Below are 23,441 nucleotides of genomic sequence, written 5' to 3'. Positions count from 1 at the left end.
TGAAGGCCGTAAACAATCATCGAACCATCAAAAAGGTAGGAGAAGAAGAAGACTTACAACGAAGTGAGCGAGATTAACAACAGTCCAAGCCAACCGAAGAAGAGAATTCATACTAAACAACCAGAGATAGAGAGAACAACGAGCCAAACGAGAGAAGAAGAGAATGAGAATATAAGTAATAAGAAGTAGAGAGAAGTGAACAAGAACACTTATTTCATCATTATCGATAAAAGACAGATTATGTTCTTATCAAAGTCATACACACCAAACACACCAAACTACAGATTCTCTACACACCAAACTAAAAAAAAACAAAAAACTACAGATTATGTTTCACCAGTCTCTGCTTTCACCAGTCTCTGCTTTCACTAGTCTCTGCTTTCACCAGTCTCAAACTCCAAGTAAAGAACTTTGTTCTCATCATCTTCAAAGCTTATGAACGTTTGACGGTTGGTAGCGTCTTCCTTGAGATGTTTCATAGCTGCTTTGAACAATGGAGACCACATTCTTATACTAGACAAAGAATTTAAAACCCTCATAGCCCTAAGGTGACTACAACTATAGTCAGGGTGACTCTCCATGAGTTGATTCTTGTAGGTAAGTATCTCATCACGTGATTGAATAATATCCCTTATCACATCTGCCACTGCTTTTCCTTCCACAGCTTGTCCTGCACGTCTTTTTCGAGGATACTTTGGTACATTGGAAGCTGCAGGAGCATTGGAAGCTGCAGGAGCATTGGAAGATGCAGGAGCATTGGAAGCTGCGGGAGCATCATGTTCTTGTCTTGATACAACAGCCTCATCGTCATCTAACATCATGTTGTTGTCTAAATGGTTTTCACCCTGTTGAGCACTCCAACCCTCAGCTCCAGTTATATGAACTGACCCAAACATTTTTTCCATTAAATCAGTGTTTAGTACTGGTTTATCCTTTATCTTTCTAGCTCCAGGCCACTCCTAAAATAAAAATTATACTTAAGTTTCATCATCCTCCGAAGATAAACTAGAGACCACAGAAGAAGAACTAGAGACCACAGAAGAAGAAAAAAAATTCTAAAGAGGAAGCTATATACCTTACAACGCTCATCCCACCAATCATCACTCATGTCTATGGACCCATTGGGATAATAGCTCATTCCAGTTCTATTATGAGTCAATTTCCTGAAAGTTGTGTATTGCTTCTTACACGTATTAAACTTGCTCCTAAATTTTTTCCAATTATGCTTCTCACCAAATGCATCATAGAACTTGGATGTAATCGTTTGTTTCCCAGCTTCATTCACTATGTGGTTTCTTATATTGCCTTTTAGATTCTCTTCAAGTCGAAGTTCAAGATAAAAACGGCTTTGTTCATCACTCCATATTAGATTCTAACCACAAATCAATCACAAATTACAAACCCATCACAAAATACATAAGGCAAAGGCTAAACATAGATAGAGTATAAACACATAAAGCAATCACAAATCAGAAACAAATCACAAACCCATCACAAGATACATAAGGCAAATGCTAAACATAGTAGAGTATAAACACATAAAGCAATCACAAATCAAAAAGACCATACTAACTACAACTGATGTCACATAAATCGGATCACAAATCACAAACATAAGTTGCAGAGAAGTAGAAGAGGATACTTACATCACTGCCTGGTACAGATGTCATCGTTTACTCTTTGATTACACAATCTGCATTTGAAATAAGTAAAGTCACAAATCTCATCGTTTCATAAATCTCTTAAGAACACAAGCTAAATTCATCGTTTCATAAACACCCAAATGAAAAAAAATCATAGATAACACATCTCTTAGGAACCAAAGCTAAATCTCATCGTTTCATAAACACCCAAGAGCAAAATCAGAGAATCGGAAAAAATCATAGATAGCAAAACTGATAAGAACAAGAGCTATATCTTACGAGTTCTGTGAGCTTGGAGAATCGGAACCAGAACTTCTTCTATGGTGGATAATGAAACCAGAGCTGAGAGCTTTAATGGAGTCGAGCTTTTGTGGTTGGAGAACGAAACAGAGAGCTTAATCGAGTTTGGGAAATTTAGGGTTTGTAAATTTGAGAATTAAAATTAGGGGTATTATCGTCATTTATAATTTCTGGATGAGATTACTGTAGCCAAACTCTCAAAAATATCTCATCGAGAAATTCAAAGTTTTTTGGATGAGTTTTTAAAATGGATCCAGATATCGCATCTGGTTTATTTCTCAAGTATCACTAAACAAACAATAATCTGTATCTGCATCCAGATACTGCATCCAACACACCAAACGAACAACACCTATGTAGAAATACCATAAAGGTCAGTACTTATAAGTCATCCAAATTAGGTTACAAAGTTTAAGACCCTCAAAATCCGGTTAAAAATATAAAAATTAAAAAACCACGTACTAGTTTGGTAAATTGGAAATTATCTCAAGTAACTTGCCTTGCATGTTGAAACGGTTACATCCATCCAAAATGCTTGATTTAAGAATCCTTTAGCTCATGCATAAGACTTTGCGTTGAGATTAGGACATCGAGTCATCAACACGTCTATTTATTTGCTCTATTGCTTCAGGGGCGAGCTTGAGTCCCTCTTGTCTCTCGAACGAAACGCTTATTTGTCTATACAAAAAACTAACCACGTCCACATTGGAGAACTCAACGCGTGTTTTATCTCACTTGTTTTGGACGCACGTTAATTAATCATCAAGTCAGAATCAGATCACTCGTACAACAACATAAACAAAAAATATATATATATGACTCAGATATACGAAATAGTATTGGTAATATTTTATATTCTACAGTGTTCACATAATATTGTAATCTCAGACTCTGATACAAACTCAAGTTGAACTTAATATATTAAAATGCGGTATATACCAGTGAATGTATCTCGTAGTTAACATTAAAACCAAAACAGTACGTATTCATGTGGGATGGGATATAAATGGTTTTTGAATGTTTGGTGAGGCGACGCTTTTTTATAAGTTAACAATGCTAATGAGCAAGGAACACAAATTTGTGCATAGACGTTGCTACAGAACAGTGCTGTTATAAATATGTCTTTTGAGTTGGTTTTACTAGAAAGAGAGCCAAAACTAATGAATTAAGAAAGCTAACGTCGTTTATGGAATGTGGGCTTAATTAGCACGTCTTTCAACACTTGGTAAATTATTTAGAGAGTTTCTTCGAATCCATAATGTTAGTAACCGACACAAAATTCATGTGTTATTTCTTCAGTACACGCCATGCCAAAGACTTGTAGTTGAAGGACGATTATGCCATACAAATATTAGTTGCTTGGTGTAGTTGGAGGCAGATTTTCCGTACAGATCTTGGTGATTTTATCATTTACTAGGATTTCAGTTTGCGCGGTTTCTTCAGATACATGTAATGATCAAATTTCTGAATCAACATAGAACTATTACACACGAGTCGAGAAAAAGAGGCACTAGACAAGAAAGTTAAACGTTTATCTACATGATTCTCAACGCAAATATCTTTATTTTCTCCATATGATCAGTGACAATACATCATCTTACGATCAGAAATACCGTCAAATAAAAAAATAAACATCATTGTTGTGTAACGTCAAAACCTTCTCAGTTCTCACCATCTGTAAACTTCCACACTTAATTTCAGTTTTTGGCATCTATTCTCATTCAACGACCGGTTTACTACTACCAAAAACTCAAAAGTTTATCGATGGGGTTTACTAATCACGACGATATCTTTTCTTTTTTCCATGATTTTGTCATTAATTTTCTGTAAATCTCTAACTCAAATATCTTATAAAAAAAAGTCTCTAACTCAAATAACATATAAAATCGATCTATCAACATGAACTACACAAAACATAAATGTTTTTTTGCTGATATAAAAGTTTTTATTAATTCTTGGATATACATTCACACGTACAATCCTTATCCACACTCACAGAACACAATATCTTTGTTGTAAAACCAACCATTATCACCAACAGTGTGAGTTTATTGAGCTCAACACTTGTGTTACCACTTGTAATATTTTGTACCAAAGTAAAATTTACTGAAGCTGTTACTGAATTCCACCAAATAATAATAAAGTATCGGATAGTTCATCTAAAATTCCAAGTAAGAAATTATTGAGAGAGTTGAATCAGAATTTATTGGTAGAACGAACACGTGAGTAGTACTAGTAGTCGTAGGAGTCCAAAAACGTGGCAGAGAAGCGGACCATACGAAGTAGTAACTAGTAAGTGTGTGTTTTTGTTGTATCATATCATTCGCCACGGAAAAAGCTAAAAAAAAAAGGGACTTCAAACTGAAACCGCCGAACGAATCTTAAATGAAGCGAAGGAACACCCCAAAAAATTGAAGTCTTTTTTTTCTCTCTTTCTTACTGGTTGGGCTCTCTGTCCAAAGACTCCACCTTTTCTCTGCAAATATCTCTGCCCTCCTACTCTAACATGTCTCCCCTTCTCTGTCTCTCACACATTCAACGACCCCTTTCCTATTTTCACCTCCTCTCACCATTACATTTACTCTTAGTAATATTTAGTATTTACTACTTTGCCAACCAACCTCTTCTTCTTCTTCTTCTTCTTTCAAGAAGGGATTTTAGGGTTTTGGATTCTCCGCATTGTACGCCACTCTGTTCATTACATACACATTGGTATTCCCGAATCTTGACGTTTGGGATTTTCAAGTTTGTCGTTTCTTTATATAAAAGGTATTTTAATTCGTTCCAAGTTTTGTTTTGTTTGTTTTCATAGCTTATCTGGGTCTCTGTTTTATGCGTTTTTTGAGCTCTGTGAGTGTTAATATTATACCTTTTTTATCCCCATTTGTTTTTGTGCTATCACATTTCATTGTTTAGTGAGCTTAAATGCTGTGGAATATCACTAATTTTACATTCACATTTTATCAGGTAAGTGATGATGGGTGTCGGATCTTGAAGTTTCAGGAGAGTAAAATAGAGCTTTAGGATTTGTATTTGCATCTGTTTTGGTAAAAATGGGGGAGACTAGGAGGCATTCTGTAGATGTTCCCATCACAAGAACGCTTGTGGCTCTTAGAAGGGTTAGGTCACTGAGAGATCCATGTACTACTTCAATGAGTAAGTTTGCTTCTTTGCTTGACAATGTCAAATGGGAAACTGGTTCCAACAATGGGATCTCACTTCAGTTTGTGGAACATGGTGATGATCCTTGTAAAGTTGATGCTGGTCCTGGGGGTTTGATTCCTTTTGGAGGATCTTACTCGATAATGGAGGAGCTTGAGAATGGTTGTGATCTTCACAAGTTGAGCAGCAAGGTGGTAGATGTTGAAGGAGATGCCTCCTCAAGGAGTAGATCGCCTTCTAGTGATAGATCTGTTAAAGGTAGGGAGTTAGCATGTAATGTGCCTTCAGTTAATCATGCTGAAGAAGAGGCTACTTCAGGGGGAAGATATAGAAACCATTATTCAACTAAGTTAGGTAGTTCAGTTGGTGAATATGGAAGTCGTTTAGGTAGTCCAATGACCTCAACAAATCATAGTTATTATGGTGATGAAGATGTTGATTTTGATAATCAATCTAACCGTGGTTGCGGGATAACGTATTGCTGGTCAAGAACTCCGAGGTACAGAGGATCAAACCAATCCTCAGATGTAGAAGAGTATCCTTTACTACCTGGAAATGGAAATGGTGAGAGTGACGTAACGACACCGAGTCACGAAGTGTTGCCAAGGAGTCTGAGTCAGAAATTTAGGCCTAAATCTTTTGATGAGTTAGTTGGACAAGAAGTTGTGGTGAAATGTCTTTTGAGCACCATACTGAGAGGAAGGATTACTTCTATTTATCTTTTTCACGGTCCTCGTGGGACTGGTAAAACATCAACATCTAAGATATTTGCGGCTGCCTTAAACTGCCTTTCACAGGCTGCACATAGTAGACCATGTGGCTTGTGTAGTGAATGCAAATCATACTTCTCCGGAAGTGGCAGGGACGTGATGGAAATAGACTCTGGTAAACTAAACCGGGCTAGCTACCTCAGGTCTCTCATCAAGAGTGCATCTCTTCCTCCGGTTTCATCTAGATTTAAGGTTTTTATAATCGATGAGTGTCAGTTATTATGTCAAGAAACTTGGGGTACTCTCTTGAACAGTTTGGACAACTTCTCTCAGCATTCGGTTTTTATATTGGTTACATCGGAGTTAGAAAGGCTACCGCGTAATGTGCTCTCACGGTCTCAGAAATACCATTTCTCTAAAGTATGTGATGCAGATATATCAAATAAGCTGGCAAAGATTTGTGTTGAAGAAGGTATTGATTTTGATCAGGGGGCTATTGATTTCATTGCTTCTAAATCTGATGGTTCACTTCGGGATGCTGAGATAATGCTTGATCAGTTAAGTTTGCTTGGTAAAAGAATAACAACATCTTTGGCTTACAAGCTTGTAAGTTTACACATCTTTCTTCATGCTTCTTTAATCACTCAATTGTCTTGGAAATGTTAGATTAGTTTAAAAAAAAAGGAATATGAATGTTTCTTTTATTCTGCAGATTGGGGTTGTTTCTGATGATGAATTGCTTGACCTGCTTGATCTTGCCCTGTCTTCTGATACTTCAAACACGGTTATAAGGGCGAGGGAACTTATGAGATCCAAAATAGATCCTATGCAGCTTATTTCCCAGCTAGCTAATGTCATTATGGACATCATTGCTGGAAACTCTCAAGAAAGTAGTTCAGCAACCAGACTTAGGTTTCTTACAAGGCATACATGTAAGCACCCCAATGATTACATATGATATCAGCTTAATATTGAACCTGTCTTAACTCCTTATCATATATTGTTATATTACATACAGCTGAAGAAGAAATGCAGAAATTGAGTAATGCATTGAAGATACTGTCTGATGCTGAGAAACATTTGAGAGCATCGAAAAACCAGACAACCTGGCTCACTGTGGCACTACTGCAACTTAGCAACACCGACTCATCTTATTTTGCAACAAACGAAAATGAAAGAAGCCAAAGAAGCAAAGGTCCTTGATTTCTATAATGCCTTTCTTTTTCATTACCTCATGTCTCTTTTTCATGTTATCTTGGTTGGTTGCTAACTATATAATTTACCTTGGTCCTGTATCTAGACGCTGAGCTCTCCAGTACATCATCGGATTTTCCTGTTGATGTCGTTAAATCAGAAACCGAGGATTGTCAAGAGAGAAACTGTAAAGAAACAGTGGAAACTGTATGGAAAACGGTTACAGATTTGTGTTGTTCTGATTCACTAAAGAGCTTTTTACTGAAACGAGGAAGGTTGACTTCACTTACTGTTGACAAAGGTATCTTATATTCTCCAAAGATACTCTGAAGTTTTAGCTTTGTTTGCTTTCCGGTAAGTAATGCAGATTCACCTTTTTAGGTGTAGCAATAGCTGAATTGGAATTCTACACACCTCAACATGTAGCAAGAGCAGAGAAATCATGGAAACTGATTGCAGACTCGTTCCAATCTGTGTTAGGATGCAACGTTGAGATCCGAATGAATCTTGTTATATCTGCGTGTTCTCCACCAAAGAGTGCTAAAGCAGCAGCAAGTCTTTTCTTTGGACTATTCAGTTGTTCTCGTAGAATGCTACACAAGTCGTATCTGGCTACTAGAACTGGCTCTGATTGCGCGTCTGAAAAGCACGTAATTACAAATTCTCTGAGAAGTTGCCAAGGAAATGTCTTGAGGGCTCGAAGTGTTCGTTCTTCAGCCAATGCATCGTCTCGGATGAGCTGTTCCAGTGACCAAGGCGATGCAACTTCTGCTATGTGTACTCCACACATGCCTCCAGGTGACAAAAGGTAGAAAATAGTTTCATATATTTATTTCAAAAGTAAGTTGTTCTGTGATTTGGATAGCTACTCAAGTATGCTTTGCCTCTGACTTTGTGCAGGTTAGAAGACGACGCTGATGTGTTGTGCTGGAGGAGAACTCCCTTAGGGAAGGTAAATATCTCTACTAGGCCTACGAATTCCGTTTGGTTTGATTTTTTTTGCCCACCTCTATATATATTATCTACCCTCTAAATTCATGAGGACTTGGTAAAGATCTCTGTCGTCTGAACCTTTGCTGTTTCTGATTGGTGATGATCGATGTCTTGTAGGGTCAGGGAGAGACACAGAACAGCAAGAGCTCACGGCTTATTGGCCGAGTCCTTCCCTGCAGCACTGCAGCTAGTTAAGTGGAACCAGTAGGCTTAGCAAATCTATTGATACCTGTTTTGGACAATATGACACAGAATGTACAGTTGCAAAATGTGCTTCAAGACCATATTTTAGATTGCCATATACTACTAATCAATCATTAAAAATGGATCTGAATTTTACTGTCTTGGAACCTTTTTATTGGCTGAGCTCATTTTATTTTCACATATATCTCAGCCTAAAAGTGAACTAGATGTTCGTTTTGGTTTCTAGCAACTGGTATTGCGCTAAAACTCCATTTCGAATGCTGACCATTGTTTTGAGTCGTAAACCATTTGTACTTGTAGTAACGAAGATGGTTGGAATCAGTAACAAAATGACTGCAAAAACCGGTTACATATCTTTTATAAGCATCTCATAATAGTTGAAGTGGAGAAGTGAGGTGCCCCGGGAAATCTATTTGAAGGCCAACATATACATGCTGCAGAACCCAATCCACACTACTTATGCTATAACCCATATCTTTGATTCTCTTAAAACAACTAGTTAGATTAGTCTTCAACTTTTTCTGGTGTATAAAAAAGGTGGATTATTATTTTGGATAATATGCAATAAACAGATTGAAATATGGATATATTAGTAATATACAGGGCTATTTTGGTTTGGGATAAGGTATTATTTTAAATTATCTGGTTTCATTACTCTCTTTTTTTTCTTTTCTCACTGTTATTTATAATTTTGGGGTAAAGAAAGAAAACACCAAAAATTAAATAATTGATAACCCTAGTAGTCCGATGCGTTTGGCAGGCCAGCACATGTTACGAGCAATCACCACCGTTGGGACAGTAACACGTGGCGACATTATTAGCGATGAGAGCTTTTTGATGAGAAACCGTAGCCGTAGTCTCCTCCAGCTGCAGCCTCCATTCGTGTAAGCAAGCTTTTTTTGTTTGTTCTTCCCAAATCCATCTTCTCTCAAGTTTTCCAGTATAGTGATAGCTACCAGACTCGACTTGTTTGCTTTTTCGATCTACGCTCCGACGTCTTTTGTTCTTACCACGGATCTCGCCTGTACGACGGTCCGCTTTCTGGAGGTTCTTCACTTGCGTAGGGTATGACATTTCGGGATTTTTTTTGACTATTTGAGCATTACATTTTACTTGGGAGTTTCAAAATATCTCTCGGGTGGCTTGTCGTTGGATTCTCAAACGTGTTTTTGTTTTGGCATTTGATCATAGGGTGATTGATTGGTGTAGATATATATGCTTTAGAAGAAATTAGTTCTCGTTGGTTCCTGGATTGTGTGGATTGGTGATTTAGATCTCTCTATTCACTTCATTTTTGGAAGATTCAGAACTGTTATAGCTGAAACAAGTTGTTCTCATGTCTCATTTGGTTATGGATTGTTTGTTCGCCGTGTTGATGTTAGCGTATTGTATATTTCGAGGTTAAGGGATTTTGTTTAATGATGTTTCAGTAAACAGAGGTGATTGCCAAAGATGGAGGGTTTCCTAACGGATGAGCAGAGAGAGTTGTTGAAAGTTGCAACTGAGACTGCAGAGAGTCAACCACCGGCACATAATCCTCACTCGGTTTTGCATACATCGTCTCATCTGCCTAAAGCATCTGCTGGTGGGAAACCTTCTGGTGGCTCAAATGCTGTGAAACACAGAAGGTCTCATGCGGGAAGGTCTATCCGCTCTAAGAAGGGTGAGTTACTACTCTACTCTAGTTAGCTTTTGGATTTGTAGCTTATGTTTTTACACCATCAAGTTTGAGGGGATGACAATTTAGTTAATAATATTGGAGCAGTTAATTGCATAGATAGATTCTTCCTTCAGTTCAACTTCCTTTGTTCTTCGGGTGGCAGTGATTGATACATTTTGTTTCAGATGGGGGTGGTGGGAAAGGAAATTGGGGAAAACTTATTGACACTGATGGAGACTATCACATTGACCCTAATGATCCTAATTATGACAGCGGAGAGGTAGTTTCTTCACCTCTATGCTAATTTTCTTAATAAGATTGTTCTGATTTTCATGATTGACTACTTTGTCGCCAGCCAAAGTACTCTAGCAAAAACTTTTTCCGTGTCTAAAATACTTATCCATAAGATATATTGCTATTTTGATGTCATCCAAGATTAGTATTCATTGCGTTTCTTGTTATATTAGGAACCATTCGAGCTTGTTGGTGCAACTGTTTCAGACCCATTAGATGATTACAAGAAAGCTGTGGCTTCTATCATTGAAGAATACTTCAGCACTGGTGATGTCGATGTTGCAGCAGCTGACCTCATTGAACTTGGTTCAAGTGAATATCATCCCTACTTCATCAAGCGGCTTGTCTCGGTATCCATGGACAGGCATGACAAAGAGAAGGAAATGGCCTCCGTGTTACTCTCCGCATTGTATGCTGATGTCATCAATCCGAACCAGATAAGAGATGGATTTGTCCTGCTGCTAGAGTCAGCTGATGACTTTGTGGTGGATATACCTGATGCTGTCAATGTTCTTGCGTTGTTCCTCGCACGTGCTGTTGTGGATGACATCCTTCCTCCAGCTTTTCTTCCCAGGGCGGCCAAGGCACTTCCAACTACTTCCAAAGGTTACCAGGTTGTCCAAACTGCAGAGAAAAGCTATCTATCAGCTGCACACCATGCCGAGCTAGTAGAAAGAAGATGGGGTGGACAGACTCGAACAACTGTTGAGGAAGTCAAGAAGAAGATTGCTGACATTTTGAAGGAATATGTGGAGACTGGAGAGACTTATGAAGCATGCCGCTGCGTAAGAGAGTTGGGTGTGTCTTTCTTTCATCACGAGGTTGTGAAGAGGGCTTTAGTTACCGCCTTGGAAAACCACGCAGCAGAAGCACCTGTCTTGAAACTACTAAAGGAAGCAGCTTCAGAAAACCTGATAAGCTCTAGTCAAATGGTGAAGGGGTTTTCTAGGTTAAGAGAAAGCCTTGATGATCTTGCTCTTGACATTCCTTCAGCTAGAACCAAATTTGATTTGATTGTGCCAAAGGCTATCTCAGGCGGTTGGCTAGATGCTTCATTTAGCTATCCTTCTGAGGAATGTGGACGACAGCAGGTCGAGGATGAGAAATTAAAGCGGTTCAAGGAAAAGATTGTGACCATCATTCATGAGTATTTCAACTCCGATGACATACCTGAACTCATACGCAGTCTTGAGAATTTAGGAGCACCGGAGTACAACCCAATTTTTCTCAAGAAGCTGATAACACTTGCTCTGGACAGGAAGAATCACGAGAAAGAAATGGCATCTGTTCTCCTCTCTTCTCTTCACATTGAGATGTTCACCACAGAAGATGTTGCAGATGGTTTTGTCATGCTCCTGGAGTCTGCAGAAGATACAGCACTTGACATTCTGGATGCTTCAAACGAACTTGCTCTGTTCTTAGCTAGAGCTGTGATCGACGATGTTTTAGCACCTTTTAACCTGGAAGAGATCAGTAGCAAACTACGACCTAACTCAAGCGGAACTGAAACCGTGAAGATGGCTAGGTCACTCATCTTTGCTCGACATGCAGGAGAGAGGCTTCTACGATGCTGGGGAGGTGGAAGCGGTTGGGCGGTCGAAGATGCAAAAGACAAGATATCGAATCTGCTAGAGGAATATGAAAGCTCAGGGCTGGTATCAGAAGCGTGCAAATGCATCCATGAGCTAGGCATGCCTTTCTTCAACCATGAGGTGGTGAAGAAAGCACTGGTGATGGGTATGGAGAAGAAGAAGGAAAAGATGATGCTGGATCTTTTGCAGGAGAGCTTCGGCGAAGGACTGATAACAACAAACCAGATGACCAAAGGGTTCACAAGAGTCAAAGACGGGCTCGAAGACCTAGCTTTGGACATCCCAAACGCAAAGGAGAAATTCAAGGACTATGTGGAGCATGGGAATAAGAATGGTTGGGTTTCATCGTCATTTGTAACTTGCCTAACTGAAGACGCTAATCTAAACTAGAATCAAGAGGAGAATCCCACTATGGTGTGTGGGAACTAAAAAACCTGATAGAATGTACAAGTTTCTTTATTTCTTTGTTTCAATTCTGAGCAAGCATCCCTGTGGTTGGTTTTTTTGTTGCACTTTTAAGCTTTCAGAATTCTGCAAAGGGGGAGATTACTCTTTTCACGAATGTTAACAACTTTTGTTTCCTTCAGAACCTTTTTTTATTATTATTGTGATCTGAATTTAGAGTCCAACGGAGCTATTTTGGATCTACGTAATGTAGATTAATTATTCCTTAATGGCAATTAGACAAAAACTAATGTATACTATTTTATTCCGCATTTGGTATTATTACTAATAATGATCAAACTATTCATTTAATTAATTCCCATATATGATGGCTTCGTTGATGGGACAGAGACAACAAAGGGAGAAAGAGAGAAGTGTCGAAGCAAAGAAATGAAATTCGTAATACCAAAACTACCCTTCACACTCTCTCTCTTCCTTTCCCTCTCTCTTCTCATCGTCTTCTTCTTCGTCTTCCCAACCACGTACCTCCGCCGTCCTCTCTCATCCTCCGTCGTCGCCGTCGCCGTCGCCGAAGAAGGCATACGGATCCGTCACCATGGATACGCCTCCTACGAAGCCTACATCAAGCACCAGCTCAACAAAACTCAAAACCCGAAGCTACGTAAAGTATGGACAACGCGCGACTGGGACAGGAAAGTGCGCGTGTTCTCCACTTTCTTCAAACGTCTCAGCGATCACAACCTCCTCTCGAACCAGTCGAAAGCTCTCTCGATCGGCGCGCGCGTGGGACAGGAAGTAGCGGCGCTGAGATTGATCGGCGTACAAGACTCAGTGGGGATAGATCTGGTGCCGCGACCGCCTCTAGTGGTGAAAGGAGACTTCCACGCGCAGCCGTTCGAGTCGGACACGTTCGATTTCGAGTTCTCGAACGTGTTCGATCACGCGCTGTACCCGGAGAAGTTCGTTGGGGAGATCGAACGGACGTTAAAGCCAGGTGGGGTGTGTGTTTTACACGTGTCGATATCGGGGAAGACGGATAAGTACTCGGCTAATGATCTCTTCAGTGTGAAACCATTGGTGAATCTGTTCAAGCGATCTAAAGTTGTGGAGGTGAGGAACATCGATGGTTTTGGGCTTGATACTGAGATTGTTTTTAGGAAGAACAACAACAACAACAATTAAACCATACTACAAAAGATTTCTAAAATTATAGTGTTTTTGTTTTGATTGTTTCATAGTATTTAATACAGATATATATATATAGAGTTTGTTGTTTAAGTTGAACACAAATTGTTTCTTTTCAATGTCTATTGTTTTACTACAAAATCAAAATGTATACATCTGAGTGGCGACATCAATAAATTATAGAATTTTTTTTGTTCTCACTGTTGTTACCTTATTTGTAATCTCCTTGAGTAGTAAAATTGTGTAGTTCTTGCGATGTCTTTAATAAAAAAAGTCTTAGTCGGAAATTCGAACGACAGGATAGTGAATTAGTGATGATAACATGCATGTTCTGATTTCCATCTCCTAGTTGCAATGGTTGTTGGTGTATCTCATCACAAATAGCACAAGAGTATGAGTTTTGAAGCTAAATAATACTCTCCTTGTGCTCAAAGCTAAGATTACTTTAATGTAGTAAAAATGACAAAACTTTCAAACCAGCTAAGATAAGAGACAACTTGCTGCCTTATCTGTATCCAGGAGATAATGTAATGATTGAGACTTTGAGAAAGAGAAATAAAGAAAAGATTTTGAGGATGGGAGGAAGTGATTATTATTAACTATCTCCTCCCCCTGGGTATAGCCTTCTCAGCGAACTAAATCGATGCTTCTGCTTTCTTCTACCTGAAGTTTTACTTCCATTATATAAAACTGATTTGGTAAAATCACTGTAATAAGAGTTGTTCATTGTCTTAACCTGTTGGGAGTCTTCCAGATGCAAGCAAAGCCTCTTCTGCCATAGATCTCCAGTGTTGTGCGCATGAGTAATTAACCCCAATCCCTACACTGAGTCCTCTTAATAGAACTACCGTGCGAAGAACTGAGAATAGTTCCTCTGGAAATGCCTATCCACAACCAACAAACAAACTCAGTCAATTGTTGCAGTAAATTCCAACAACAACAACAACACACATGACTGTTAGCGGTTGTCCTTCTTTCTTGACAGAATAGGTGTGTTTGTGTTTTTACCTCAACCGAAATCTTTTTTATCGAAGAGTCTTCTGAGAAAGGTTGCAAAACTGTCGTACCAGGAGGCATCTCTGTGTCGAACATTGTTTTTGCTAACTGGAGAAGCTCTTGTTGCTCATTCTTACACTTTGCCATGGTATTTATACCAAGTTCCCTGAATTTTCACCACAGAAACAAATATTCAAGGACATATCATATGCTACAAGACTAATCCGATCAGGTGACTCTTAACCAATTCTCAGCTTCAACTAAAACAATAATCATGATAAGTTAGGTACTTCACCTAAAGCTCTGTACAGCCAATGAGGCATCGTTATCAGCGATGGCAATTACCAAATTCGCATAACCAAGTCTCAGCTGGTCAGGGAGTTCCTTCACTTGACCATAGTCCAGCAGTGCAACCTGATGACGGGAAACAAAATTACAACTCAAGTTATATAGACCAATAAAACCTACCAGAAGTCCACAGTAAGTCAATTAAAAAACTACCAATGAATAACAAGCTACAAACAAAAGATGACTTGCCTCTGAACCTTTACAAATCAAGATATTCCCAGGATGTGGATCCGCATGAAAGAAGCCACTCTTCAGTATCATTTGGGCATATGCTTGGGACAAACTGTTAAGTATATTGCTGGAAGGAATACAAAAAATATATTTTCCAGTGCAGCCATCAGAAAAAATCCAAAAAGCAGACAACATGTTGGTTTCTAGAGAGCATAATAGCTATCAAGCATAGGAAAGAAAACTATCAGAGATAATGGAGGAGCTTACAATTTTGCTGCCTCTGCCATTTTACCATGAGGATTTATCCCTCTTTTGGCCATCTCATCACCGAGGCTCAAGATTGGGATTCCGTTCATGTAATCCATAACCAGAACCTTCCTGTGCGTATTATGATTATTCCTCTGGTCAGCACTCATTACATTAGTCAAGCAATAGAACCAAGAATTAAAGAATTTTTGAATGTAAAGAGATTCTATCAAAAATACAGGAACCATAACTTGACCAGTGAAACAGGACAACTTAAAAAGCGTTAAACATTATTGAGAGAACCAGAGTGCTTATATAAGAACAGGTACCTGGTCACCAAATTTCGTAGCACCCTGGGAACCAGAACAGGACTCTTTCTATTGTTCTCATAAAGAAAACGTCGGATCTTTTCCATTGCATTGGCCTCCCTTTTAAAGTCAAATTCATAACCAATCTTGAAAATGAAAAACAAGGACTTAAAGTGACTTGAGGGCTGTAAAAATTCTTACCGGATATACTCAAAAGATAGAAATGATAAAAACCTGCTTCTCGATTTCCTTAGTTATGGAGAACAAGTCAAATTTGATATCAGTTTTCTGCATGTATAATGCAAATAGTTGCAAGTTTCTTATATCTATCATCATCAACTTCTCCACTCCAGGGTGTTGGACCTAAAAACACGTAGTAGCATATTCAGAAACTAATTGAAAGCATGCTAGGAAGATTTCAGTAGTACTCTCCTGATTATATCTCTCACCTTTACAACAACATCCCTTTTGTCACCCTTTACTCTTGCTCGGTGTACCTAAACAGAAGCAAAAAGAAATTGAAAAGATATGTTGAGACTTACTTTAACCATACTATAATCTTAATCTGACTCTATAAGCGTACAAGGTAATAATACTATACATAGGTTTTCAAACTATGAGTGATACAGAATGTAGTACCTGAGCAATAGAAGCAGAACCAAGAGGCTTAGCATCAAATGTTTCAAACACTTCTTCGATGCTTTTACCCAACTCTTTCTCCAGGACAACTCGAACGGCATCAAATGATGTGGCAGGAGCTTGATCACACAAAGTGACAAGCTTTCTGACCCACGCAGCTGGAGCCAGGTCAGGTTTCCCTAGAATTTGTGCAATCTATTGAAGAAAGTAATAAAAAATTCATCATTGGCAATTGTGAACAATCCGAAACACTAAATGTACATCCTTTAAAAGAAATCATAAAGACAAAGGCACATTATTTACCTTAAGGAAGAACCCACCAAGGTCAGAGCACATAGAATAGATTTTGTGAGCAGCAAGTTCATGTTGTCTCTCCCACATTTCCTCGTGCTTGGTCACATCTTTGACAAAGTTCATTCGAAGTTGAAAGACCTAAAAAAAAAAGTCCCAGCAGAAACAGCAAAGATTCAAAAATTACAGAAACCATAAGACATGTATATATAGTAAACGACACATTAAGAAGAAAAAGAGTACCATGGAAGAGAAACCTTGTATCCGGTGTAGATATCGGTGGCACGAGCCCAGAACTGAAACGATCGTTGCCAAGGTCGGAATCCATCTGAGAGCTTCTCCTGAATCTCTTTGAAATCGATCGCATGCATTTTTCGAGAAATTTTTTTAGTGAAATTTTTAGGAAAAGTGATAATAAAAGGACGAGTGAGAGGATAAAGTCGTAAGTTAAAGAGTTTTGTTGTCTCTATGTATTGTATGGCTTTAAATGCTCACTTTTATTTACTGTGTGTGTTTGTTCATTTTTGGATTTAATTGATAATTCACCTCTCTATAATTTGCTTAAAATTTTCACTGAAAAATAAAAGGAACTTTGAGATAAAGACAGATGATGGAGGATAAGGTGGAGAACAAATGTACAATAATCCACATACATTTTTAATTCTTGAAGTTTACAAAAGCGATCTTGTGTAATTTACAATGAATTGGAAGTAACTCAAGAACGTATTACAAAACAAAACACTAGAGGTTTGTTCTTAATGGTAAGCCATAAGTCTTAACAAAGATAACTTATTTGGCAGTACGAAACAAAATATGAAAACCAAAAGACAAAATCATATCCTAAAATAAAAAGTGATTGTGACATGCATGTGATCAAGTATCCCACCTAACACAAACAGACGTCCGTGGAAGAATCAGTAAATTACCTGCCTGCTCACTCTTGCCAAGTTTCAATCAAGAACAAGCAAGTCTTACCATCATGTTCTTTACATTAAGATGATGAAGTTCACCTTTTACATGGTAAAAACTAGATGGTCGTCTAATTTACCTTGTTTAAACAAAAAAGAAAATTCGATTGGAGATATTGATTACTTTTTTTTTAGTGACTACGGTACTCGTAGATATAAATGTATGGTATACGATGAAACAAGAGTTTCAAAGACTGCGACCAAGAATAAACTTGCTCTTTCTTCTTGAGAAATTCACCACTAAAAAAACAAACTAGACGACAGGCATTCATCTCAAAATCCAAATTCATATCGTTTCTCAGACCTTGAGATTCTACAATTTTGAGTTTCCAAGTTTTGAAAGAAAAGTGCGAAGTAACAGAAAACATGTCGCATGCTCACAGATCGATCACACGAGACAGCTTCTGGATCCTGTTTAGCAAGAAATCCCCTTGCTTGATTGTTGCCTGGTAAAGTGCATTCTTAGCATCAGGACGGTTAGTCTCAAGAACACCTGCCACTTTGTCTATCTTGCAGTGAAGCTTCCCAGCAGCAATGAAGCGTGACAGCTCCCTGTAACATTCATTTGAAGTCGGTTTTAACTTTCTATTTTATCACTTCTCAAGAAAGAGCTGACAAACTAAGAATATACTAAAGAGATTTCATTAGTGTGCTTACTGATCAATGAAATCCACAGAAACGCCAAAGGCCTTTGCCATCGCTTCAACTGTCACACTCTTGTAAGATTCCAAAAACTGAGAGTAAACCACCGTTCTGACTTCCCTCATGTAGAACCGGAAATGCGGGTACAAGTAACGGTCAAACTTTATCTGCTCAGCCATTCCAGCTGAGAACATATACCCCAATAATGATGTTAGTAAACAATGCAGACCAAGCAACATGCATACAAAAATATGACATCTAGTCCTTGTAATAAACTCACCGAATGCTGAGAAAAACGCCTTGTACTGGCACTCATACAAGGAGTTCAGAAATTCAGAAAGGAACGGAATTTTCCCAAGAACGGTTAAGATCTCAGGTGCATCAACAACCTATCAAATTAGTAGCACTCTATTAGTTTCTCAAAAAGATTCACATCCTCCAAAAGGAATTTCAACAAAAAACAAGATTCATCATTTTAATAGGTTGACATACTAAAAAGTTATCCTAACTAAATTCAGATAACTCGAAGTAGAGGACTGAGCAATTGACAAAATACCTTTTGCTTAAGCGAAACTCTGTCCAAAGTTATGATGCTTGTCAGGACGGTGTAGAATATAAAGGTCTCATATGGAAAAATTTCATATGTTGTGAAGGTTGATATCGAATCCAGAAATAAGCTGGCAGCCTTCTTAAAGTTTCTGGTGGACATGCAGTACAAACCTTCATATACCTTGAGCCTGTTCTTCCTCTCCCAGTCACCACCCTCTTCAAACAATCTGGCAAGGCAAAAACAGAAAGTGTTAGATCAAATGCATTAACCATGAAGCGTAGTCTCGATGCAGCCAAATTGACACATACTTTTTGGCTTTATCAATGCTCTTTGATACCAAGTCGAAGTCCATATAGAAAAAAGCAAGCTGCAATGTATAGAACACCAAGTCCATTTTTTGCCCAACAGCAACAGTTTTCCCTTCAGTAAGTTTAAGCTGCTCCAAAGCTTTCTCCTAGAATTACAAACCAAAAAAATTAATGGCCAAGGAAGTTCTCTGAAGTAAGCATAAAAACTATTAACTAATGACATGCTCACATTCACATACCTTATCACTAATCCTGATGAAATACAGAGCCTTAGCAAGATGAGCTTCACGCACTTCACTTTCACCCAAATTTTCTTCTGCGTCAGCAATCCTAAACAAAGGAGAATGAAAGGAAAATATAAGAAAACATCAAACGCACTAAATCATCGAAGCTACAAAGAAACATAGAGATTCCCAAAATCTTTACATGAACTACACAGGAACATAGAGATTCCCAAAACAAACACAATTCGATACCTCAAAGTCTACAGTGTTGCCTTACATCAATCTAACTCAATAGAGAGTAGTAATACGAGGACTCAAAATTTCAAAAATAGGAATACGAATCAAGGAAACTTACTTCTCGTCAAGCTTTTTAAGCTCCTCCTCGTTAGCGGTCCGCATCGAATCTAAGAAGCTCTGATCCAAATCCAGAACCGAAGTAGCCGCTAGGGTTTCGTACAAGGGAGCCATAGCTAACCAAAATACAAACCCAAAAATATCATGAATATAAAATCTCGAAGGTAATTGTCATCGATTAGAGAGAAAACGGAGCTAGGTTACCATCGGATTTGATGAAATCGACGACATCAGACTTGAGCTGGACTTTCTCGATGTCAGGAACATCGGGATGAGTGAGGAGGAAGAGCTTGTTGGCTAGAATGAGATGAGGCTGTTGAGATCCTTCGGCACCACCGTCCATGGCGAATTCGGATCTGAGAGAGAGAGAGAGAGAGCAAAAAAAATAAGAGAAGTGTTTGCTTGAACAAGGAGGAAGAGAATCGAGATGATGGGTTTTGTGTAATTATTTATATATTATTAAAAATAAAACTAAAAATTATACATCGCATTATCATAATATTAAAATTTTATATCTAACAAAAAAAATGTAAATTTATTATTTTCCTTTTTGTTGGAAAAAAAAGACTTATGAACTCAACAATAAAAAGCAAGATTAAAATTTTTATTTTTGAAATTGTTAAATGAAATGGAAATTCATATTTAAACATTGTTATCCAACAAAAAGTCTGTTAATATGATAATATATTATAGAAAAAAAAACTTGCAAATGATTTCAGAAAATAGAAGAATTTTAAATACAGTTGTGACTTGTAAGTCTCAGCATTAACAGAAAAATATAACTCAAGAGTTACACACATGTCATGGAAGAGAAGCACATTATTCAATTTCTATAAACTTCTCCAAAAGTGAAGAAAAATGATACTGTAGTCTTATTTCGACATTTATTGGTAAACGCATCACAATAAGGGATGTTCTTATTATGTCTCAGGCTCTCTCAATTCCAAGTAGACAAATGAATGAAAACCCTTTCTAAATTCCTTTCTCAAGCATTGCTCTAACTCTCATAGGAAGCCCGTAAAGACGGATGAACCCTGCTGCATCAGCTTGGTTATAGATCTCACTCCCTTCAAACGAAGAGATGTCCTGTCTATACAGACTGTTCGGACTCTTACGCCCTGTAACCGACACAGATCCTTTGTACAGCTTCAGTGACACGGATCCCGTGGTTTTCTCAGTTATCTTCTCCATGAAGGCGTTCAGGGACTCCCTAAGAGGATCGAACCATCTCCCCGCATAGACCATCTCTGCGTATTTCAGTGCTAATGAGTCTTTTACCTGAATACTCTCTCTGTCTAGGGTGAGTGATTCTAGTTCCTGTACTGCTGCAAACAGGATGGTGCCTCCGGGAGTTTCATACACACCTCGTGATTTCATCCCAACCAGACGGTTCTCCACCATGTCAATTCGACCAATCCCGTGTTTCCCTCCTATTGTGTTTAGCTCGGTCAGAAGTGCGGCTGGACTCAGAGGCTTCCCGTTCAATGCCACTGGAAGTCCAGATTCTATCCCGATCTCGATGTATCTGTTCAAGTATCAAAAGTTAGGATGCAAATTGTAAAATCCAATACTCTTGGTAAATAAATTTCATAGCAGCTAAATCAGTTAACTCCTTCATACAGCAAAAACTACACATCATACAGAGACTTGATTAACGAGGCTAAGTTGTGAGCTCTGTAGCAACCCGACTCAGCTCAAAGTTGTTTTTTAACTATCAACACAGCTACAAACCACCTAGGATAACAGAAGGACTCTAAGAAATTCCAAACAGAGGTTAGATACAAGCAACTTACTCAGGCTGATCGGGAGCATCTTCAGGATCTACAGTCAACATGTACATATCTTTCTTCGGCTCGTTTGCTGGATCTTCCAATATATCACCCTTTCAACAAAACAAAACAAAAAGTTTGATATCAGAGCATGAGACACATTAGTATGAGTTGAGCAATGTGACAAACTGAATCAATTTGTTGTATCCAAAAAGGAAATGCGAACCACCATCAGTCTTCTACTTTACCTCATGACTAATGTGCCACAGGTTCCTATCCCGGCTGTAAATAGATTTCTTTGTCGCTGTGATAGGAACGTTATGCTTTTTCGCATACTCAATAGCATCTTCTCTGCCTTGGATGTCCCATTCTCTCCATGGTGCCACAACTTGAAGTTCAGGGTTTAGCGAAAAGAAGGTGAGCTCAAACCGAACCTGGTCAATCGATCAGTACAGAAAGTAATGTAAGACCCAATGCGTGTGTTTTTCCAATGTGACACATTAGCAAGATATATTTCAAGTACATGCCTGGTCATTTCCTTTGCCAGTACACCCATGGGCAACGGCATCAGCTCCAACCTCTGCTGCTACATCAACCATGGCCTAATCATTTAGGAATTGTATTAGACTATTAGTGACAATAAAATAATCCAAAAGATGTATACAGAAATTAGAAATATTGGGGGTTCCCTGACAACTCAATCATATAAAACAGATCGAAATGATACCTTAGCAATGACAGGCCGAGCCATGGAGGTACCAAGTAAGTACTTTCGTTCATAGATGGCGCCAGCTCTAAGACAAGGGAATATGTAGTCTTTAACAAACTCCTCTGTGAGATCCTTAACGACCAACTGAGAAGCTCCACTGGCCTTTGCCTTTCGTTCTAAACCATCCAACTCTTGTACACCCTTCATATCAACCATTGAGATGATGAGACGACATACGTAAAATGCAAAACACGAAACTTTAAATATCAGCATAAACATGTCACGTTTGGCATTTTTAAAATGTACCTGACCAACATCGGCAGTGAAACACACAACTTCACAACCATAGTTCTCCCTAAAACACAAAAGAGTTGCAAATTTATACCTTCCATGAAAATATTAGCATCAAAGCAATCTAAACTAGTTGTTTGATGACCACAGGACGATACAAAATGTAATATTGCCAGAGGCCAGGTCAGATAATAAACTCGAGAGAAAAAAAAAAAAGGAAAAACATACTTCAGCCATGGCACGATGACAGAGGTGTCTAAGCCACCACTGTAAGCTAGAACGACCTTTTTCAATTTTCCACGAAGTCCAGCCTCCTTAGAATCAGTAGCCAGTGGGGTTCCATCACTGGAGAGAACAGCTCGGATAGCTGTGCAATATTCAAAGACCACAAAGTGTTTATAACGTACTTCATCAAGAGGGGACAAAGGAATATGTTTTTAAAGGAAAAAGGCTGATTCAGAGTAATGCTAACTTCACCTTGATTCTTCTTGCAGCTGGTGCGGGATGGTGAAGCATGACCGGTAACAACGGCATTGCCAACAAGCTGGCTTCGTCTCACAGATAACTGCAATTCCAGAGTAAGAAATAAAGAACCTAGAAAGATGCAAGAATCGCCCGAGAAAACAACAAGCATTATTGTTAAATTCCAATCACAAGTAAGTAAGTAAGTACCTCTTGGAACTGGGAAGTAGTTCTTGGACAAGCTACATTCTGACATTTTGAGCTACCTGCGAAAACATATATCAAGATGTCAAACTTAGATTACGATTACAATCAATCAATCACTCTAAGAGTCCCATTTGCAAGTATTCGCGGGTTAAAACAGACATTTATAAACGGCGGTAACTGTCGGAAAAAAAGGAGAATTATGTATCCAAAGTATATAACTTAAAAACAAAGGAAACGAAGCAGAGTAGATGAGAAATGAAGGGGAGAGAGAGAGAGAAGAACCATTGTGGGAGCTACGGAATAAGAGAGCAGAGGAAGAAGAAGAAGGAAGCGAAGTCGCCGAGATTTCAGCCATGTAAAACTATTCTTCTGGGATTTTTTTTGTCTCTTTTGTCTGCGGTTGGTTGTGTTCGACAATGGAGTTTGGTGCTCTCTTGTTAGGTAGTAGATCCAATAGTGCCAACACACAGTGTTCTCTAGGGTTTTCTTTCTGTATTCGCGGCGGCGATCTCGTTTTCTTTTATAATTCTTTTTGTTTTTTGTCTTCAAAATATAGAAAACGTTTCCCATATTCCATATGTCGAAACGTGGAAAAAAAATTAAAAAATGTGGCTTA

General features: G+C 38.5%; 7 protein-coding genes across 13 annotated transcripts; 3 read left to right on the top strand and 4 right to left on the bottom strand.

Annotated features, from left to right (window-relative positions):
* Nucleotides 1–192: 192 nt before the first annotated feature.
* Nucleotides 193–2,277, bottom strand: LOC104720134 (uncharacterized). The gene is made up of 4 exons (XM_010438096.3): nucleotides 1,923–2,277; nucleotides 1,647–1,693; nucleotides 1,076–1,372; nucleotides 193–959 (listed from the first exon to the last, which is right to left on the bottom strand). The coding sequence occupies exons 2-4, from the start codon at nucleotides 1,668–1,670 to the stop codon at nucleotides 369–371; spliced, it is 912 nt and encodes a 303-aa protein (XP_010436398.2). The 5' UTR covers nucleotides 1,671–1,693; nucleotides 1,923–2,277; the 3' UTR covers nucleotides 193–368.
* A 1,982-nt stretch (nucleotides 2,278–4,259) lies between these two features.
* On the top strand, nucleotides 4,260–8,346 carry LOC104717794 (protein STICHEL-like 2). Of its 2 annotated transcripts, none has more exons than XM_019230932.2 (8): nucleotides 4,260–4,712; nucleotides 4,911–6,421; nucleotides 6,528–6,747; nucleotides 6,834–7,010; nucleotides 7,116–7,310; nucleotides 7,391–7,817; nucleotides 7,910–7,961; nucleotides 8,120–8,346. In XM_019230932.2, exons 2-8 carry the CDS (start codon nucleotides 4,997–4,999, stop codon nucleotides 8,195–8,197), a joined length of 2,574 nt encoding a protein of 857 aa, XP_019086477.2. In that variant the 5' UTR covers nucleotides 4,260–4,712; nucleotides 4,911–4,996; the 3' UTR covers nucleotides 8,198–8,346. The 2 variants fall into 2 exon arrangements, with proteins under 2 accessions (XP_019086477.2, XP_087325354.1); XM_087469228.1 differs by having other exon boundaries at nucleotides 4,265–4,712; nucleotides 7,391–7,807.
* A 477-nt stretch (nucleotides 8,347–8,823) lies between these two features.
* LOC104717793 (MA3 DOMAIN-CONTAINING TRANSLATION REGULATORY FACTOR 3) lies at nucleotides 8,824–12,381 on the top strand. Its single transcript, XM_010435421.3, has 4 exons — nucleotides 8,824–9,271; nucleotides 9,637–9,869; nucleotides 10,052–10,146; nucleotides 10,334–12,381. The coding sequence occupies exons 2-4, from the start codon at nucleotides 9,659–9,661 to the stop codon at nucleotides 12,140–12,142; spliced, it is 2,115 nt and encodes a 704-aa protein (XP_010433723.1). The 5' UTR covers nucleotides 8,824–9,271; nucleotides 9,637–9,658; the 3' UTR covers nucleotides 12,143–12,381.
* Nucleotides 12,382–12,423: 42 nt separating this feature from the next.
* LOC104717791 (uncharacterized) lies at nucleotides 12,424–13,542 on the top strand. The gene has a single exon (XM_010435418.3). The coding sequence runs from the start codon at nucleotides 12,587–12,589 to the stop codon at nucleotides 13,337–13,339; it is 753 nt and encodes a 250-aa protein (XP_010433720.1). The 5' UTR covers nucleotides 12,424–12,586; the 3' UTR covers nucleotides 13,340–13,542.
* A 198-nt stretch (nucleotides 13,543–13,740) lies between these two features.
* LOC104717792 (uncharacterized) lies at nucleotides 13,741–16,803 on the bottom strand. 5 transcript variants are annotated; one of them, XR_015568491.1, is made up of 12 exons: nucleotides 16,599–16,793; nucleotides 16,354–16,482; nucleotides 16,051–16,245; nucleotides 15,861–15,908; nucleotides 15,646–15,774; nucleotides 15,433–15,557; nucleotides 15,125–15,258; nucleotides 14,876–14,984; nucleotides 14,634–14,752; nucleotides 14,351–14,504; nucleotides 14,079–14,226; nucleotides 13,741–14,005 (listed from the first exon to the last, which is right to left on the bottom strand). XR_015568491.1 is itself a non-coding variant. In XM_010435420.3 (12 exons), the coding sequence occupies exons 1-12, from the start codon at nucleotides 16,585–16,587 to the stop codon at nucleotides 13,938–13,940; spliced, it is 1,338 nt and encodes a 445-aa protein (XP_010433722.1). In that variant the 5' UTR covers nucleotides 16,588–16,803; the 3' UTR covers nucleotides 13,741–13,937. The 5 variants fall into 5 exon arrangements, 4 of the variants coding, with proteins under 4 accessions (XP_010433722.1, XP_087325352.1, XP_087325353.1 ...); XM_010435420.3 differs by having other exon boundaries at nucleotides 15,125–15,235; nucleotides 16,585–16,803; XM_087469226.1 differs by having other exon boundaries at nucleotides 15,125–15,235; nucleotides 15,433–15,531; nucleotides 15,613–15,774; nucleotides 16,585–16,800.
* Nucleotides 16,804–17,511: 708 nt separating this feature from the next.
* Nucleotides 17,512–20,135, bottom strand: LOC104717790 (26S proteasome non-ATPase regulatory subunit 6 homolog). 2 transcript variants are annotated; one of them, XM_010435417.3, is made up of 8 exons: nucleotides 19,592–20,135; nucleotides 19,389–19,503; nucleotides 19,049–19,139; nucleotides 18,810–18,955; nucleotides 18,508–18,727; nucleotides 18,232–18,340; nucleotides 17,967–18,135; nucleotides 17,512–17,861 (listed from the first exon to the last, which is right to left on the bottom strand). In XM_010435417.3, the coding sequence occupies exons 1-8, from the start codon at nucleotides 19,728–19,730 to the stop codon at nucleotides 17,687–17,689; spliced, it is 1,164 nt and encodes a 387-aa protein (XP_010433719.1). In that variant the 5' UTR covers nucleotides 19,731–20,135; the 3' UTR covers nucleotides 17,512–17,686. The 2 variants fall into 2 exon arrangements, with proteins under 2 accessions (XP_010433719.1, XP_087325351.1); XM_087469225.1 differs by having other exon boundaries at nucleotides 17,967–18,340; nucleotides 19,592–19,852.
* Nucleotides 20,134–23,440, bottom strand: LOC104717789 (argininosuccinate synthase, chloroplastic). Its single transcript, XM_010435416.3, has 10 exons — nucleotides 23,108–23,440; nucleotides 22,829–22,884; nucleotides 22,634–22,721; nucleotides 22,385–22,523; nucleotides 22,172–22,220; nucleotides 21,884–22,066; nucleotides 21,684–21,758; nucleotides 21,405–21,590; nucleotides 21,181–21,269; nucleotides 20,134–20,912 (listed from the first exon to the last, which is right to left on the bottom strand). The coding sequence occupies exons 1-10, from the start codon at nucleotides 23,178–23,180 to the stop codon at nucleotides 20,360–20,362; spliced, it is 1,491 nt and encodes a 496-aa protein (XP_010433718.1). The 5' UTR covers nucleotides 23,181–23,440; the 3' UTR covers nucleotides 20,134–20,359.
* Between the last annotated feature and the right edge of the window lies 1 nt (nucleotide 23,441).

This window comes from Camelina sativa, chromosome 10 (assembly GCF_030686135.1).
Source record: "Camelina sativa cultivar CO46 ecotype springtype chromosome 10, ASM3068613v1".
In the NCBI taxonomy this organism is placed as follows: domain Eukaryota; kingdom Viridiplantae; phylum Streptophyta; class Magnoliopsida; order Brassicales; family Brassicaceae; genus Camelina; species Camelina sativa.
Note: the sequence above shows the minus strand (reverse complement) of the source record. Positions and strands in the feature narration are given on the sequence as shown.

Excerpts from the sequence above, each read along its gene's own strand:
- LOC104717789 (XM_010435416.3), bottom strand. The coding sequence starts at position 23,180 with ATGGCTGAAATCTCGGCGACTTCGCTTCCTTCTTCTTCTTCCTCTGCT. Across the intron at positions 21,759-21,883 it reads CTCGGCCTGTCATTGCTAAG|GCCATGGTTGATGTAGCAGC; the intron begins GTATCATTTCGA and ends CTAAATGATTAG. Across the intron at positions 20,913-21,180 it reads GATGCTCCCGATCAGCCTGA|ATACATCGAGATCGGGATAG; the intron begins GTAAGTTGCTTG and ends ATACTTGAACAG.
- LOC104720134 (XM_010438096.3), bottom strand. The coding sequence starts at position 1,670 with ATGACATCTGTACCAGGCAGTGAT. Across the intron at positions 1,373-1,646 it reads CATCTGTACCAGGCAGTGAT|AATCTAATATGGAGTGATGA; the intron begins GTAAGTATCCTC and ends ATTTGTGGTTAG. Across the intron at positions 960-1,075 it reads GGTGGGATGAGCGTTGTAAG|GAGTGGCCTGGAGCTAGAAA; the intron begins GTATATAGCTTC and ends TTTTTATTTTAG.
- LOC104717794 (XM_019230932.2), top strand. The coding sequence starts at position 4,997 with ATGGGGGAGACTAGGAGGCATTCTGTAGATGTTCCCATCACAAGAACG. Across the intron at positions 7,311-7,390 it reads TTCACTTACTGTTGACAAAG|GTGTAGCAATAGCTGAATTG; the intron begins GTATCTTATATT and ends TCACCTTTTTAG. Across the intron at positions 7,962-8,119 it reads GGAGAACTCCCTTAGGGAAG|GGTCAGGGAGAGACACAGAA; the intron begins GTAAATATCTCT and ends GATGTCTTGTAG.
- LOC104717793 (XM_010435421.3), top strand. The coding sequence starts at position 9,659 with ATGGAGGGTTTCCTAACGGATGAGCAGAGAGAGTTGTTGAAAGTTGCA. Across the intron at positions 9,870-10,051 it reads GTCTATCCGCTCTAAGAAGG|ATGGGGGTGGTGGGAAAGGA; the intron begins GTGAGTTACTAC and ends ATTTTGTTTCAG. Across the intron at positions 10,147-10,333 it reads CTAATTATGACAGCGGAGAG|GAACCATTCGAGCTTGTTGG; the intron begins GTAGTTTCTTCA and ends TTGTTATATTAG.
- LOC104717792 (XM_010435419.3), bottom strand. The coding sequence starts at position 16,712 with ATGCATGCGATCGATTTCAAAGAGATTCAGGAGAAGCTCTCAGATGGA. Across the intron at positions 16,483-16,598 it reads ATATCTACACCGGATACAAG|GTCTTTCAACTTCGAATGAA; the intron begins GTTTCTCTTCCA and ends TTTTTTTTTTAG. Across the intron at positions 14,006-14,078 it reads ATCTGGAAGACTCCCAACAG|GTAGAAGAAAGCAGAAGCAT; the intron begins GTTAAGACAATG and ends GTAAAACTTCAG.
- LOC104717791 (XM_010435418.3), top strand. The coding sequence starts at position 12,587 with ATGAAATTCGTAATACCAAAACTACCCTTCACACTCTCTCTCTTCCTT.
- LOC104717790 (XM_087469225.1), bottom strand. The coding sequence starts at position 19,730 with ATGGACGGTGGTGCCGAAGGATCTCAACAGCCTCATCTCATTCTAGCC. Across the intron at positions 19,504-19,591 it reads CGATTTCATCAAATCCGATG|CTATGGCTCCCTTGTACGAA; the intron begins GTAACCTAGCTC and ends TATTTTGGTTAG. Across the intron at positions 19,140-19,388 it reads CTTAAAAAGCTTGACGAGAA|GATTGCTGACGCAGAAGAAA; the intron begins GTAAGTTTCCTT and ends TCCTTTGTTTAG.